At 43.1% G+C, this 18,139-nt stretch overlaps 1 protein-coding gene across 15 annotated transcripts in view; it reads left to right on the top strand.

Annotated features, from left to right (window-relative positions):
* HDAC4 (histone deacetylase 4) overlaps positions 1–18,139 on the top strand; it is a 261,962-nt gene that overhangs the window by 80,388 nt on the left and 163,435 nt on the right. For 13 of the 15 annotated variants that reach the window (XM_063342474.1, XM_063342475.1, XM_063342476.1 and 10 more), the window contains one exon: positions 17,803–17,874. In XM_063342474.1, coding sequence (XP_063198544.1) covers positions 17,803–17,874 — 72 coding nt within the window. Of the gene's footprint in view, positions 1–6,121; positions 6,305–17,455; positions 17,475–17,802; positions 17,875–18,139 lie in introns of those variants that run through there. The other 2 variants (XM_063342477.1, XM_063342478.1) reach the window with 2 other exon arrangements.

Here is an 18,139-nt window from a genome sequence, read left to right as displayed (position 1 = left end):
TCCTTGGCTTGGGAAACGGGAGTTGCTCCTCAACAGACAATGGGTTAGAAGTTTCTGCTTCAAAATGTTCTATTTTCATGTTACTGTGTTTAACTCAATTTTAAATGCTTTTACTCAAAAAAAAAAAAATCTATATTACTAATGTTATCTAATATTACTACCTTAATAGCCATGGAAAAATAATCAGTTTTGGTAAAGTGATAAGAAAAAAACATTATGTATTACATGAGCATTTCAGTTTGTGTTGACCCCCTATTTGCAATAGAACAGGGGAAAAAAAAAATTTTTGCGTGTGAGGAAGAAGTTGTCAATTGAACCTTTCTCGCAGCATTGGTGAGGTTTTCCTCTGCCAGAGCTTTCTGTTGCTTTCCATCATCAGGGTGAGTCACAGCAGGCACCGAGTTTAGGTGTTGGAAGTGTCCTCTGGGTGAGTCACAGCCTCTCTCCTCCGGGTGAAGGCTGAAGCTGGTTTCTGTGAGCAGTTTCACTTTCGTGAGAATAATACTTTTACTTTGATTGACAATAGGGACTACTGACAAAGTGGGAAACAGCCTAGGTTTCTCCTAGACAAGAAAAGATAATCCAGGGGAGTCTCAGGTTTGTGAGGAATGCAACAGCTTGGAGACGGAGGATAAGGATCTTGTGCCGTTAAATACACACAGTTTATCCCAGTGAAATCTGGCATCCCAGTGTACTGAAACGCCTGATCTGAGCAGAGATCTGCAAATCTGAGACTTCCCTTGCGAGGAACGTGGAGAGCAGAAGGAATTGCTGCAGCAGAAGACCTGAGTTTGGCAGTACGGCAGAGCTGGAAGCATGCAGGGTTAAGCCCGTGTAACCTTGTGGATGAAAATCAGAGGTGCCTGTAGTATAATGTAGAGGAACACATGGCTGCACGCAGCCTGTGGCATCCTAAAAAACATCTCTTTATGCTTCTGAAGTCTTGTGCCTTTTCAGCTGGCTATCAGTGTAGCTCTTCTTTTCTTCCCGTCAAGATTTCTTTCTTTGAGTAATTCCTAGCAGCTTCTCCGATGTCCAGCTATGCAGCCAGCAGTTAAAATAGTGCATCCTGTTATGAGAAGAAAATCTGGAAGCAAGCTGGAGAGCCTTGTTGGAGAAAGCCTCCCTTTTGAGGTAGTTATCAAGCTGGGGAAGCAACCTTGGCTTGCGGCATGAACCATCTTCAACAAGATGGTCAGGTCCTCAGGAGCTTTCTTGGCCTTCAGTGATTGTGAGGTGGTACAGATTGCTCTTTTCCTGTTGGCAAGTAAGGTTTTCAGAGAGCACCTGAGTGATGACTCTTGTGTTTCTTACCTGCTGGAGGACCTTGCTCTGAGTTAGTGGCTGGAAATGACTGCCAGATGCATGTGCTGGTGATTAATGCAACAACAGTAAACATTAAATACTGTATTGGAACAGAAGTGTGTTGAAATCTGCCTAAAATCAAAACCATACCACCATGATCCTGGAGAGATCTGCTGCAGCTCTGGTGTGAGCTGTGGAGAGCCAGTTGGGAAGAGCTCCTTTATGAACTCCATTGATGGACTGCTACGAAAACTCAATCACGAGCAGTTCGAAGAGTATGTTAATGCCTTGGGGGTTTCTGCCCTTCTGACAAGAAGCAAAAGGCCAGTTTCGGCTGTTGATGTTCTCATGATAGCGTAAGAAGTCCTTTGCCATCCTCCTCTCGTGAGTGTGGACAGATACACCCTTACCTGTCTAACTGGCTTTCGTGGCCTCCATCTAGTGCTCTCTGTACAAGGTATGCGTCATCTTCACGGCTCTAACAGAGAGACAGTAATTTCCACAGAAATACTTCATTTGAGTATTGTAAAGCAAGAGAGACTCTTCTGGTGAATGACTCCGCAGTCTTACCTTTAGTTAAAAATAAGCTTTCTTCTTTGGCACTTTTGGGGGGGTTTGTCTGTTTTGAGAGTGAAGAGCCAGCTTTGAAGTTTGGAGTACGGTCACACTGGACACCGCCGTTTTGAATTGCATGTGTTGTTTTAATGACAGTTTATTTGATTCAGAATTTAAGTGACGATTTTGATTTTTCTTTTTTTTTTTTTTGGGCACTGTCTCTGGCTGGTTTGTCCTGAGCGCCCTGAATTAGTGCGTTGGAAAAGGGTTTTGACCTCTGGATGTTGATAATTTTTGAGGTCCTGCACAGCAGCAGCACCATGAAGTCAGTAAAACCCTGGAGATCAGTGCTTTTGCCTTTCACGTGGACACTACCTTCCCGTGCTGATTGTATTGCAGCTCTTCCGCGCTGGAGTATTTCTGGTGGCGACTACCATTGTCTTGATGGTTTGTCATATGACTGCACAGCAATAACTGTCCAAACTTTGTACACCGATCTCTTAAATTTTTATGTGCACCTACTTGAAATACGAGCAGAGCAAGGAAACAAAACTTGTCTTTTTCCCTTTTTGAGAGAGAGGATGGCATTTTAAACACGTGGTTGCTGTCTTCGGTGGGCTTAGGGTGATTCGTAGTTTAGGCTGCCAATAAGCATGGTGGTCTTGTCTCTGATCCTTAAAATGTTTGACCAAAAGGATTTTTTCACTGATGAGCAACAGATTTTATGCTGTTACGGTAACAGGCTTGGATGTGGAGAAGATACCACATGCAAGGATGGGTTTCTTCCGAAGGTAGAGCTGCAGAGGCTGTGCGGGTACCCAGGAAAGAAGCGGGTGGCTGGTTGAGTCCATCTGACCGCTGGCTCTTACCCCAGCACAGTGGTACGAGCTGAAACGAGTCCCTGCCTGCTGTAGTTTGAATATATATTTAAATACAAGTTCTTAGCTTGAAATATTTGACCTAATGGATAAAACAGGTAACAGGTAGAAGGAAGCAAGGCATTTCAGACCCAGTTGAGCTAGCCCTGGCACTGGGTAGGTTGGGAGCAGGCTGGTCTCACTCAGGATGGGTTAATTAAATCTCTGCCAGTCTGCTGGATGGATATGAAAATGGAGGGAACTGGGTTTAAACAAATGACACTGTCCTATATAACTCAAGCCCTGGGGCAGAGGGGAGCTGTGGTTGGTACATGAGGGATAAAGATATGAAGTACCAGCACCCATGGAGCTGCTGTTGTTTCCGAGCGTGTTGTCTTCCTGCACATGGAATAAGGTTGGTGTGACAGCAGGGAGGTGAGAAGAGCCGTCTCAGGGGCTCGCTCAAGCTTCTGGAGTTGCAGATCTCTGACAAGCTGTGTGTAAAGCAGACATGCCCAGTCCGGCTTCTCTGACTGTGCTGTTTGTTTTTTGCCTTTGCTTGGAAGCTTTCTCAGAACTCTGAAGGATTTTTTATTTTCACTTGTGTGGCGTTTTCCCCCAGTATTTTAGCTCTTGTTTTGTAGAAGAGAGGCTTGATGGAGCACTCTGAAAGGTTGAAACTCGAAGCCTTGCACTCTGACAGCCACCTGGGACCCAGCAGCTCCATCAAACCCAAGTCCTGCTCTGTTTGCTGATTGCCCTGTTTCCATGTCTCCATATTTATTTTCCTCAATGAAAAATTCTCCCTTTTTTCCTCTGCTCTTTCCAATTCTGCCATCCGCTCAAGAAGCTGCAACTTGTAAGGCGAGAAGGCATCTGGTTAGTAGTGAAACCGTAGATGGTTCCCATTGACAGCAGTGTCCAGGGAGGGGTCTGAGCATCAGTTTCCTTTGCCTTTTTTCTCCCTGCCCTCTGCTTCATCTAGGAATTTTCCCCAGGTTAGCCCGCTTTCTGAAAGTGTTAGTGTAATGGGCTGCTGAGTAATTATCATCACTTCCCTCTTCTGCTGTGGAAAGGATCAGAGCCTTTGGACACAGCCTGCCTTGGAAATAGTTTCGTGGACGAGTCTTATTTAGCGCGTGTGCTGGCAAAATGCAGGGCTGGGGTAAGGAAGGAAATCCATGCCGTTGGATTCACATAACATACAGTTTGTTCCCTTGTTAACGAGGCAAGCCTTTTTCCTGGTTGGCATCTCATTAGCTTGAACATAGTGTCCTGCGAGCATGTGGGCAGGAGCTGGAATCTCGTTCGAAGCTGTAGAAGAGCCAGGCTATCTTTCAGCTGGATTTCTTCCTGACAGTTTATTCAACTGGAGAAAAGGGAAAATTAAGCAGATTATTCAACCTTCTCTCCTGTCTTTAAAATGTGCTTTGTAGGTCTCCTTCTGCTGACAATTGCAGATAATTTCAAGGTTGGTTTTTTCTTCTTTCCTCGCTTCATTTTTTTTTTTAATCACAAATCAGTTTTTAAAACCTGCTGAAATATTAGCTTTGATTAAAGTGGCGTTATATCTGTGCATTTGTAGCTATTAAACGTGAATTCATGTGCTCTGAATAGCCCGTGATTGTGGAATGGCTGGGTGCCAGCAGCACCTCTCCTGCCGAATGCCAGGGGAGTCCTGTGGAGTGTGGAGTCGCCTTTTTTTTTTTTTTTTTTTTTTTTTTTAGTGCTGAAGTTCACAGGATCTGCCTCGGCAGATTAAACACCTCGCCTTGATGATACTGATCTCCGGTAGAAATATTTATCTTGATTGCGGAATGCTGGCTTTACCCCATTCGCGTACTGAGAAGGATGGAAAGTTTTACTCACTTTCATCAACAAGGCTACATTAAAACTGAAAAAAAAAACAAGCACAACACAACAAAAAACAAAAAACCCCAAAACAACAAAAAAAACCACAAGCAAAAAATCACACCACCATCCAGTTAGCAGGGACATTTTGCAGAAGGGCTCTTGAAAGAGTCTGTTGGTTGAACATAATATTCCAGAGTTAAGTTTAATGCTTGGACTGTGCTAATTTCTTGAGGAGGACAGTCACCTTCTCAGATGGATGATAGCACCCTGCAGATGGTGGCAGATTGTACCCTCCTCCACTCTTGCCAGGAGCGTGTGCTCGCTGACAGAATAAAAGCAGTAAGGATGAAGCTATCTGTAAGAATTGATGAATCTTCTGCCTTTAAAACTGAAGTGCTTTGTGCCAGGGAAAATATCTATGGATATATTTATAGTAATAAACAGCGTAGTCTCGACTCCTTCATTGTAAGCGGGGAAACTGCTGTTCCACCAAGTCTGTGAAAGTGGAATCTACTTTTAGATGCTTTGAAATGGTAGCCTTATTTTTTTTTTCTCTCTGTGATTTAAAAATATCTGAAGTACAAATTTTAGAAATCTGTACATTAATTGACATGAAGATATTATATACAGACTGTCTAAAGCTGTAGACTGGGGCAATTTTCCTGCTGCCTGATGTTGATATTCATTGACTTTATATCGGATAGAGCTGGGACAACAGGGAAGTGCTCTGCAAAGGTACCAGGTTGGTTCTGTGTGCAGCATCTCATCTGAGGTGGGTTTAACATCATGACATAGCAGGGTCCTGCAGACCCAAGGTCCTGAGTCCCCCAGCCCTCTGGTGGGACAGGGACACAATGACGTGTTTTGTTGTCCATGTGGTGCAAACCGTGAGCTGTCCTGCTGGAACTCAAGGCAGCGCTAGATGGGAAAAGGCCTTGGATGCCCACCACCAAATACAGAATCACAGAATGGTAGGGGTTGGAAGGGACCTCTGGAGATCATCTAGTCCAACCCCCTGCCAGAGCAGGGTCACCCAGAGCAGGTTGCACAGGAACGCGTCCAGGGGGGTTTGGAATGTCTCCAGAGACGGAGACTCCATCACCTCTCTGGGCAGCCTGTGCCAGGGCTCTGCCACCCTCACAGGAAAGAACTTCCTCCTCATGTTTAGATGGAACTTTCTATGCGCAAGTTTGTGCCTGTTACCTCTTGTCCTGTCACTGGGCACCACTGAAAAGAGCCTGGCCCCGTCCTCCTGACACCCACCCTTTAAGTATTTATAAGCATTGATGAGATCCCCCCTCAGTCGTCTTTTTTCCAGACTGAAGAGACCCAAATCCCTCAGCCTTTCCTCATAAGAGAGGTGTTTCAGTCCCCTAACCGTCTTGGTAGCCCTTTGCTGTCCCCTCTCCAGCAGTTCCCGGTCCTTCTGATATTGGCTGCAGAAGAGGGACTGCGGGAAATGATGGGGTAAGCTTAGCCTAAAATAGAGCAGTGTCTCTGACGCAGTACTGTCCTGGTACGGCATGCTTAACGGGGACTGTGGGGATGAAACAAGATAGCGGGCGTTTCTGCCTGTGACTGGAGAAGTAAAACGGTCGGGCGTTTGGATTGACTGGCGACAGCGTGCGGGAGAAGGGTTGAAGCTGTGGGACGGAGGCTGAACCAGCTCACCGCCGTAACATCAGCACGCGTTGGGGGCCGGCGGGGGTACCGGTGTCCAGCGCACCTCTGTGGTAGGACATGCGGCGGTTGGTGTTGAATGGGAGCGGGTGTCTGTCTTGGTTTTTGTCTTGCCTGAGTGAGACTGAGTAATCTCTCATATTACTAAGGTGCAACACACGATCGGGACGTAGGATACTTGTTTTGCTTCTGCTGCAAGCGCCTGCCTGAGCTTGTGCCTAATTGGACTTTGTGGTTATTTTCTGTGTATCAAATGAGCTGATTTTGAAACAGAAAAAAACAGAACGAAAAACAACATTAAACATGGATTCTTTTGGCTTAAAAAGAAAAATACACATCAAATGTGTACTGTATATGCTGTTTCTTTAATGTGATAGTTCTTTCCTTTGTATTTCATTTTTAATTCACTTTAATGCTGCATCTGTCCAGGGGACAGTGGAAAGTCTGGCTGGTAGGGGGTTCTGGCTTTCCTTGCCCACAGGGGTAAGCAAGGCTACTGAAATGCCTGGCTGTTCCTTTTTGCTATAATTATGCCAGATCATTTTCAGTGAGCTTTTATCTCTTTGATTGAATGGATAGGTTACCACAGACCTTAGATTACTTGCAATTACATGTAAAGGATTATTTTATTACAGCGGATTTCCAGAATGACACATCTTTCAAATTTTGTGCAGATGAAGTCGTCAGAGAACGCAAAAGAGACTGAAGATTGTCATGTTTAGTAGGAGTTGCGTTATCCTCCCACTGCAAAGAATTAAAGAAAATGATGGCAAAGGAAGTAGAACACAATGCCTTTACAGTTTGGCACTTGAAAAGTAGTGTATTGTCGTTTGGATATTAATCCGCAAACACCTTGAGGGCCACAGCATTTCCTGTTTTAATGCATCTTAGGTATTTGGCTTCTAGGATAACTTCCTGGTAATATATTAAAGGTTGCTTTTTTTTTTATATAACTGTTGCTGAGTGTTACTTTTACCTTGATGTTAAACCGAAGTGGGATCTGTTGGATTTATCTTTGCTAGGTTCTGGGTAGGAAAGCGGTACGAAGCTCTTGTAGACATTGCACCTGAGTATCTTCTGACTTTTGTGAAATACTCGTGTGGATTATAATGCAAAAGAAAGCTTAAAACCCATCGCTTGCGAGGTGCTGAGCGATGCTGCTTGCTGCAGTGGAGCACTGTGCGACCTCCGCCTGACATCTGGACCTACGAATGTCTCCGGAGTCGTCAGCCTTGTCAAGGGTATGAGGGAGGTTTCTGATTCCGGATATGTTAGCCACCTCTGTAACTGAGGTGGACATCAGCCTGACCTAGTTTCTACTGCATCAAAAGTAAGAAGTCAGAATTATAGCACACTAAGTATGTACAAGACCGTGCTCATGATGTTCACGTGTTATGTCACTCACTGGCAATGGAAGGTGTTTAACTTGGGCATTGAATGTAGTGGTAATAATAATAATAATAAAACCTACCCATATAAACAGGTTTGGATTAGCTTTCATCTATATGGATAGTTTCTTCATTTTACTTGCAGGCCAAACATTAGCATATTTAAAACCCAACTCTAATATATATATATATTTTTTCATTGTCTCCTCTGCTTCAGTCTCCCATTCTGCCTGTGGAGGTCTGCAGCGTTTTATTTTTACCACCCACCTTTAAAGTATGAGTAAATAGTGCTTAAATGCTACGTTTGTTTTTGTTGAATTCTATAGGCTGTTGCGATGCACTGGGTTTTTATAGCAGTTGCAGTCGATTCCAATTGAAACCGTAATTGGTATTTTGACTTGATAGCTGCTGTAAATCTGAAAGAAGGGAAGAGAAGGATGCTCTCATTTTGTTAGACTCCTTCTCTTTCGGATGCATAGTGCATCTTCCAGCTCTCTGGGCTAATTAAAATGCCATTACAGTACATGTGGTGCTACAATACAGTCTAGGGAGACTTCCAAAAATAGATTCTTGAGTGCAGACAAATTAGAGAGGAAATATGCACTGAGCATTTTCTCGTAGGTTTAAAGAGAAATAATCCATTTGCTGCCTTAATTGCTTTCTTGTAAATGTTGAAGACTGCTTTTTTTTTCCTCTGTAAATTTCGAATGAGTAGACAAATAAATAATGTATCCATGATAATTACGGTTCTCATTACTAATATTTTAACTTGCTGTTACACGCCATAGCTGTTAGTATGCCAGTCAGGATGTTTTAGTGGACTGTGCTTAACGGTCAGGGACAGAGACTTTTATTCCTCGGTGACCCTATTTTAGCCGTTTTGTATCCCAAGGCTACAAGGTTACGTGTGGTCTGGTTTTAGGAATACAGCAATACAGTCGGCCAGAACCACCCACTCGCCCACCCCAAATCCTTCCAAGAAGTAATGCAGATAAACACATTGTTCAGCAAAACACCCCCCCCACAGCTCGTGTGTAAAATGCAAAACACTTTTTATAATGTGTCTGTGGTACGTGTAAACTGATGGCGGGGGAAAGAACTAGATGTTCTTGGGCCTGGAAGAGGTCTATGGAATTGCCCTGGGCTCACACGTGTAAGGGAGACAGTAAGAGCGAGGGGCTCTGGCCTTTCTCATCATGTCCCTCTCTGTCAGTGGCGCTGGTGACAAGGGATGGGGCTGACACTGGTTTTTGAACCACTAAAGCAGCCTCAATCACAGAGAAGGTCTGGGGCAAGGGAAAGGTATGGAGAAGAACAGCTCGTGGCTGTGATAGCAAGTACCATGCAGAGGATCAGCTCTGTGGAGCTGGCAGACGATGCTGATGAGGCAGACAGGCAGTGTGGGGTTGTTCTAGGACTCTGCTTTAGGACTGAAATGAGTCCAGTCCCTCAGACACGAGTCCCCATTAGTGGCTGGAGTGTGTTAGGTGAACTGGAGGACATCTTGGGTTGAGTTTGAGGTGTATTTCCTCCCCCCAGAAAAATCAGTCTGTGTGCTCAGGCTGCTCCACGATGCAACTAACAATATGGGATGTGGAAAAATACGGGAAGCAGGGCAGCCAGGAGCTTGCTCCAAGAGCTTGATCCTGCCTACACCCCTCCGCGCATGGGCTTTGAACATAGCCCTGATCAACATGCACCAGCTCATCTCTTGAGCGAAGGTGACTGGGAAGCTTATCCTGTCTTAGAGCTTTTCAGTGGAATGCAGTATTCTTGCATTTAAGTGTCTTTTGGTTGTACCTGGAAGCAGCTGGGAAGGTGGTGTGATTGGAGAGCAGGGGATTGGTGCTCTCTTTTCTTTGTGAGACAAGTTCGTAATTGTTTTACTAGAAAGCAGTGAGGGGAACAAGGTAATTGTTTGCTTGATGCCAATGACAAATTCAGGAGTCATTGATCCAGAAACATTCCCTTTCGTTCTGTCCTTAGGAAAAACTTGATTTTTAAATGTGGATGCACACTCTTGGAAGGATGTGGTTGAATTAGTCTCATAGACACCAACTGACGGCTGCTTATCCTGGGCTTACTGTCGGCAGCCTTGTTTTGCCTGAGGCTTTTTATCGATTGGGTACTGAGGAATTAGAGCTTCTTTCTATTTGGGCTTGGAAGGGGCACGCGGCAAGCTTTTGAGCTGTATCCTTCTGGGGAAAAAATAGCTAAAATAATCTGGTAACTGCCTTGCGAGTGGTTTGATACAGTCAAATTCATCACCAGTCACTTGGACTGTTGCAGGTGTCTCACTGGGGTGTCTTATTGCTCAACAGTTTTCCTCTGCGCTCCTTTTTCTTATCTAGGAACTGGAAATATGTAAAGGCAAGGCTATAGTTCCTACTGTATGACTGAGAACGGTAGAGTCCGTCAGAGGTTTTGAATTTGTGTGCCGAGCCCACCCCAAAACCAGCTTGGAAAGGAACCTGAAGCTGTGAATGGCAAGTGGCAGGAGCTGCCTTGTGTGGAGGACATGGACTGGCAGTTCAATGGCAGGGTCTTAGGGTTTTAGGACTTTGTCACCTATAGGAGCCATGATTCGTTGCCTTCTCCGAAATCTCTGATTATTGCTATGTAGTACCATGTTATCTGGAAAGTATATGACAAAAGAAGAACAGAAATGTATTTGGTTGAGAGGTCTCAAACTCCCTGTGTTAGCAGATAATTGCTCATCCTGAAAAAGTCTCAGGGCCACTTTGTTGTTTTCTCTCAACAGAGATCAGACTGATGTTGGAAAAACTATTGAGTTCTGCAGACCCTCTATCTCATTTCTCAAAAAAAAAAAAATAATCTTAGAGGTTTCTCCGTGTTTGCCTGCAATTCATCTTCTGTTGTTGAATTTAAATGCAAGGGCATCACTTTGGCCAGGGAGGCTGTCACATCCCTGAGTAATGACCCCCCCTGGCCTCGGTTATGTGCCTGCTAATGCAGCCTGGAATGGACTTGTGTCTTCTGCATTGCTGCCAAATGGGGGATGCTCAATTTTGTGAAGTGCTTTGGCTTTTATTTGTTGTATCCTTGCTTTGCCAAGTATTTCTCATCTTGTAATTGTACATTTGACCATTATTACTATTATCAAAGTCATCATCACTTAAGGTGGTGCAGTTTTACTCATTTGTCATTGAACCTTGCATCCATCCGTTTTCCATCTTGTGCCCTAAAGGGGGATCTCTGTGCTATGAGGGCACACCTGAGTTTTAAATGCATCTTTACCGCTCTTACCAGTAAATGGTGAACTACTGCAACATGCTGCTTATAATGCATCCAGAAGCAGATGATGACTGAGTGGGCTTTTTAAACCAGGTGTGTACTTGGTTTAGGGTGATTCATGAAGATCTGATTTTTATTTTTTTTTTTTTTAACTGATACGGCCTGTGTGGCTTCTCAATGTTTTTTTATAAAACTTGGGTAAAATCAAAAATTTTCCCCCACTTTGTCAGATATACTGGCAAAGAAATAAATCTGTTGCCTGCCTTCAACTTCTCCTTGATCCATCTGTCTTGCTTTTCCTGTTACCTGATTTTTGGTCTGCCTTTGGAAATTGTCCTTTCTTTTGGGAAATCAAATCCTAGTCAATAATGCCTATTTTCTGTACCTCTTTCTCCTGCCTTTCTCCCCTGCGTATCTTCTATGGCTCTGTAGGACTTCTGGTCCTCTACTCTGAGTGTCTTTTAAAGATAATTGTTGATTGTTCATCACTGAACTCAAGGAGTTCAAGTAGGCCAGGGTGATTTGCATCAGGTTGAAAGATCTGAATACATGGAAAACTATTTAAATATCCTCTTCGTTCCCAGTTCTGCCCTGCAGTTTTCAAAATCATTAGAATTAATTATTGTAAGGTTGCTTACAGTTTTCTGCAAGAGCTCGCTGTATACGTCAACTTCCTGGTTTTGTTCATTGTTTGTCTTTTTTTTTAATTTTTAAGTAATAAAGCTGTACTTTCTCATCCTTGTCTCCTTTGATTTTGTCTTGAATTATGTTGTTCATTTTGTGGCTTCATCTTTTCTGAGGGTTTTTAGCTGTGCGTGTTTCTGTCTTATTCTGGAGCATACTGTAGCCATCTTGTCTTGGTTTTCCTACTTTCAATGTGTTTAAATCCTGCAGACCCAGCTACTTCCAAACCCATCCTGGCTGTATTTTTAAAGTAACATAAACAACTTTTTGGAACAGACTAGGACAAAAACAAAGTGTTCAAATTCCCATCAATGAATAATGGCTTTGTCTTATCAATTAATGAGTAAAATACCCATCTGGAAATTAAGCTACACTTAATGTTCTCTAACTGGAGCCATAAATCAGACAGGCTGGTGTCTGCCTTCTCCCAGGCTGGATGGATGGTGCAGTTTGTCTTTCCTTTGGGAGCATTTTGGACTGCAGGCAATGTTTCTGGTCAGCCCTGGGATTAATCTGCCCAGTTCAGCCTCCCTAATACAGCTGGGAAAACTCACCCTTGCTGCTTTCTGACATTTTTGGTGAAATGGTTAGATTGATTCACGCAGAACTAATTCAAGAGGACATTTTGCTGAGAGTTATTTTTAGTAGCTTAGGAAGAACTTGGCTAGTAGAGACCTCAAATACTTTGTAGTTAATCTGGTTTGTCTCAAACCAGGGTTTGTGGCTTGTGAAAGAGTCAGATTGTGATTGCATGGTTTGACCTCTCTGCACTTTCCACCGTGGTAAGACAAGCTGCTTCCCATCCTTGTCCGCTTTTTGGACACCCCTGTGATCCTTTCTGGGCAATAAAAGGGGTAAAACTGTAGACCTACATGTGGCACAGATAACTTTAGCATCCTCTGCAGGTTGTTTTTTTTTTTTTTTTTTTAATTTTATAGTTGCCAAAGCTTTCTCTGTAGATACATGGTGAGGCGTGGAGGGGATTGGAGATGAATGCTTTGTAAAGGTAGGAGGTAAAACTTTTTTGTAATGCAAACTGATTGTATTCATTTTGGCATTTGCAGACCCAGACCACTCTTAGCGCTTTTGAAACATTGGCATAAACCATCGTGCTTTTTCCTTGTCGCGCAAAGAGCAATTCTACAGCAATTGATTTGAGAGAGGCTCCAGTAACGGTGGTAAGAAAACCCAAAGCAGCAGTAGCAGAAAACACGCTTTTCGTGAGACTTAGATCCCCTCAGGTGACCAGCTTGTCTTCAGTGTGATGGTGCAACAGGATCTGTGAAGCAACATAGTTGAATATGGGAAACACAGGGATATTTTTCCTCTTTTAAAGTTGTACAGAGTACATCATCACAGCTGAGGACTCCAAACCCCTCCATATTTCAGTGGTCAGTTCTCATGGGTTCTTTCCCAGATAATTGTTTAAAAGTTTGACATCGATTTAGCTCATCTGTTTGAGAGAGAAGGAAGCAATCAAAGCAAGTGCTCTTGTGGGCAGCAAACGAAGAATCCTGGTAGATTTGGTATACGGATTTTAGTACTTGATCAAAATTTCATGTAGCGCAGTTATGATTTTAAAGCCTTCCTTCAGACCAGTGTAAGGGACTCTTCTCCTTTTGGAAGGTGTAAGGTTTTTGTTTGCTTTGGTTTGTTGGGCTTTTTGGTCCGTATTTTGTTGGCAGTAGATGTGATACTTCATTGAATGCAATGGTATTTTAATTTTCCTAACAAACTGATCAGCTACTCTCTTAAAATTAAAGGATTTCTTTGCATTTTGTAGCATCTTTAGCTTGTTGTACAAAGCTGAGGAGACAAGAGGAAAAGCTTAACTGCTTTGAGAGGCCAAGTTTGTCTTCTGGACAGTTTTTTTCTTTTTTGCTTTGTTTTTGGGCTGAAATGCCGATGTGCAGCAAAGTTTTGAGTCCAAGATGCTCAAGTTTTTTTGTCGAGTGAAGCTCATTGATGGTATGAACCATCACAACTTTGAGTAACGCAGATACTGTGCAACCACCGCAATCCAGAGCAAAAGAGTATTTCGCACCCAAAGTAGCCGACCTGATGTAGGACTGTGAATTTTGGGGAATCTCCTGCAGTATCCTGACAGCAAGCGGTGTCTGAAACCAGAGAGACTCTGCCTGTGTTTATGGAGGTGGCTGGAGTGAGAGTTATTGGCTTTTGCCTGTGGTTGTTGGGATGCTGCTGGGAGAAGGACAACATTTGGGTTGCAGCTTGGAAAGTCTGGTTACAGAGCATAGGCTTCTCTTAAATACATGCAGTTTCTGGAGTGAGGCATAGCAGCTGTATAAAATGAGCTTGAAATATCTCTCAGGTCCTGGCTATTTCACTGCTGCTCATATTTTGTAGTAACAGAAGGTGTGTGTATGGGGAGCAATAGAGTGTGTGTTTGCAGCTACTTCAATTAAAAAAAAAAACCAAAAAAACAAAAAACCCACAAAAAAACTCAACCCCCAAACTCCTCTAGATTCTTGAAAGCAAGTAAATGGAAATGTCTCTGGTATTGCTTTGCTTCTCAGCGTCTTATGAACTGTCAAGATAGATGCTGGGGATGCCTGTTCCCATTGCGGGGGTGCCCTAGCGCTGTGGGGACAACTGCATCCTCCGCGCAGCAACCTGCATGCTTGGGCTTCCACCCTCCCCGTCGGGAGACGGAGGGGCGTTTGCGGAGGGAGCGAATGCAGTGGCCCAAGGCACGTCCTAGGCCACCCGATCGGGCTGAACTGTCCCCGCTGGCCGCGCAGGCTCCTGCAGCCAGAGAGGATGCTCCTTGTGGTACCCAACTGCGAGTTGCACGAGAGAGAAGGGGATGGAGGGCTGGGAAAGAAGGTGGTGGGTTACCAGGAGCAGGTAGGGTGAAACGATTGCAGTCTGAACATACCAACCCAAAGGGTTATACCAAAAAATTTAGTAACCAACTTGTGTGGATGGCATGTTCGCTGGGTTATGGTTGCTGGGTGCAGGCATTTAGCATGCTCGGGATGTGAGATCGCTTACCCCTCGGGGGGAGGCAAGCCATGTGGCAGCTTGTTTACATCTTATTATAACCTATTTTATCCATGTATGACTAGTAGCTTAGGAGAAGAGGTGCCTTATACAAATATCTCCTGATAAAGTGCCAAATGTCCCCCCTTCCGTTTTTCGTTTTGTTTTTTTTTTTTTTTCCAAATAGAGATTTATTTTTTTAATCACTCAATATAGTAAATACAGAACCTCAGTCTTGCATAGTTTGTTTTCACTTCCAGTGTTTAAGGCATCAGTGCTTTAAAAGATATTTCTGTTACTCATTTTGAAATGAAGGTTGAAGACTGTTGGTTTGTTGTTTGGTCGTTGGCTTTTGGTTTGTTTTTTTTTTTTTTTTAAATTAATTGAAAATGCAGATACTTTCTTTAAAAAAAACCAAAACGTCTTTAAAAAAATCCCTATTAACCAACACTTTTGTCAGTGATCTGTGATGCACTGGTGTGGCTGAAAATTCACAACAGTGGGGGGGAAGTCCATGGGCAACAAAAGAAAAAGTCTTTCATGTTTTGGTGGGCATGGAAGCAGATTGCCTGCTTTGTGCAGGCGCCTGTCTGTGCTGTCTGGCCAGCCAGGTGAGCCTGCCCGAATAGCTGGTGGACTAGGAACAGGTGGGCTAGGAATAGGTGGGCTCTTGTCAGTTGATCTCTGCTGGCAGCTTTGTACTGCTGGGGGTATGGGTTTAATTTGTCCCTTGTTCAAAACTGCTGAGTTTAGCATGAGAAAGGGCACCTCGGCTCCAACGGCCTCACTGCAGATGGGTGTTTTTGTCAAAATTGCCATGGATTTGTCTCGCAGCGCACCTGAGCTGCTGGTATAGGGCTCTGTTCTGGAGATGGGTCCTTATCTTCTGAAGACATGTCTCCATCTGAAATAGCTCAGCGGAGAAGCTTGAAAATACCCAGCTCCACGGGAAGACACGGGGGCTCCGCGGGCTGTTCTGGGCTCTCCCTCCTCTCCCCGCTCCCTTTTCCCAGCAGCTCTCTCGGGCCGAGCTCTGGAGCAGGTACTCGAGCTGTGCCGGCTGCCGCTGGGGCGGCTGCTGCTCCGTCGCCAGGAGAGCCCAGCAGAGTGGTATTTCTTTCTTTTAAGCTGCTGACAGGCTGAAGAGATGAGTTTTGGGAGCCACTCGTGGTCCCTGGGCGATGCTGGCGTGTTCAGCACAGAAACATAGCGGGGGCTTCAGCAGCAAGTAGGGCTGCAGTTCACCAATGAATTAAAAAAATTACAAGCCAGGGCTGAGATAGCAAGTGCCCATCTTATAGGAAAAAAAAAAAAAAAAAAAGGCTGTAAAACCCGACATTTTAGTGATCAAGGAGGATCATATTTTTTTTTGCTGTCCATTTACACTCTTTGATCTGCAGTGACCACTGGCTTGTGAATCTGGGGAGGCTGAGGCAGAATTTATTTAAATGAGTGATGTTTCGCTCTACATTTCTATCCAGTTGCCGCCTCATTTATTGCTGTTCGCTGCTGCTTGTGCAGGCGAAGCTCAGCTGGCCAAGTGTCACCCCACCGACACCACAGGTTGGCTGCTCCAGTACAGCAAGCCCAGCCACTCTTTTGGCTCTAGAAGTAACGAGACAAAAGCCAAAAAAATTATGATGTGAATAATCTATATTAACTTGTCTGAGGAGGAGAACTCAGCATGGTTATAGTTTAATTTATTGACAGTAGCGCCTGAGGCTGCACCGATCCTTGGGTATGGTCATTGGAGGCAAACCCACCCACGTGATGGAGAGGATCCAACTGCGCTTTCCCTCCAGAAACTTGGAACAGAAAAAATAGGAGAAGAAACCCAAGTGTGATTTTTTTTTTTTAATTTATTTTATTTTTTATTTCATTATTTTATTTTTATTTATTTAATTTTAATTTTATTTTAATTTTATTTTTTATTTTTAATATTATTTATTTTCTATTTTTATTTTATTTATTTTATTTTTATTTTTTATTTTATTTTTATTTTACTTTTATTATTTATATTTCATTATTTTTATTTCATTTTTAAATTTAATTTTATTTGAATTTATTTTATTATAAACAAATTATTAGTAATTTTTATTTTATTTAAATAAAAATAAAATTATTTTAATTTATTTTATTGATTTTATTTTTATTTATTATTTTTTATTTATTCTTTTTATTAATTTTATTTTTTATTTTAGTTTTATTTTGTATGGGATTTTTTTAATGTTTTCACATTTTAACATTTTTATGATACTCTCCATAGCTTTGACTGAGAGATGGGGTGGCTTCTTTGATGTCTCCAGACAGGGTTTGGCTTGATGGTATCTGTGCTGTAGCAGAAAGTGCAGAAAGGCGTTAGAGGACAAGTGAGACAGAACCAGCAAAGGTGGAGATATTTACAGTGGAACAAATGGGTTTGAGATAAGTTTTCTGTATTCAAGTATTCATCATCTAAGTCCTGAAAACATAATTTAGCATTTTTTGCTTCAACTTTTACTAGGGGGGGCAGATGAGAAGGGAATGGGTGACTAGAAAATCTGGTCTGGCAGTTTCCAGCAGCGGGTATCGTGTTCTTCTGTTTTAACTCTACCTGAATACAAGATACAATCTTTGAAATATTTTAAATAGAGAACTGCTTCAGCAAGATGGATTTCTGCATATCATTTACAAAGTATGTTTTTAATGCCTTTCTGAAATCCAAACTTATGCAAAATGGGGCTTGTTATGCATGTCTATGCATTTTAATCTCCTGCAGTGATTTGTCAGTTTTCCTTAACATCTCCCTGGTATATTACAGCCATTCTTCAACTTCACTTCGCAGGGCTGCATTTCTCTCTTAACTCACTCAGTTCTCCGAGCAAGGAATGAATTGCAATTTACTTATTGTGTGGTAAGGTTTATAAGCTGACGTGCCGTTTTCCTTGGATTTGGGGTCTGTACCAGTTGGGAATTTAAAGACGAGGAAAACCTGAGTGCAATTCGGGAAACAGTATCTTTTGTTTAATGCTTTAGTGTATGCAGTTGTTACGCAGCTGTCCTGTTATGTTCTTGTTTGTATTGATTTGTGCTACTTGTGTTTCTGTTTTACATTGTTAATTGGTTAGTGATTTGTTGGTTTTTTTTTTTTTTTTTTTTTTTTCCTGCTTGGAATATCTAAAAATAGCTCAGCTAACCGGAGTTGATGTGATTATTTTATTTTTATTTTTTTCCCCCCCCAGATGGGCTTTCTGGCAGAGACCAGCCAGTAGAGCTGTTGAATCCACCTAGAGTGAACCACATGCCTAGCTCTGGTAAGAAGAAACTTTTATTAAATGTTGTTCCTATTCTGGGAATGCAGTTAAATATTCTGCAGCTCTATCTTGCAAGTGGGAGAGCGGAATGCAAATGCAAAATGCTGGAACAAAGTGTGTTAGAACTGGCACACAGCTACTTTCCCAGGCTGGGCGAGTGGGATTTGGGAATGGAGGGAGGATGGAGCGCAGCAGCCTTGGGGAGTCCTAAAGAGCTCAGCCCTCACCCTTGGCAGGGATGGAAGGAGAGCCCAACCTGGCTGGA

This window comes from Chroicocephalus ridibundus, chromosome 7 (genome assembly GCF_963924245.1).
Source record: "Chroicocephalus ridibundus chromosome 7, bChrRid1.1, whole genome shotgun sequence".
Lineage (NCBI taxonomy): Eukaryota > Metazoa > Chordata > Aves > Charadriiformes > Laridae > Chroicocephalus > Chroicocephalus ridibundus.
The sequence above is the reverse complement of the archived record's forward strand: the minus strand, read 5'-3'. Positions and strand labels throughout refer to the sequence as shown.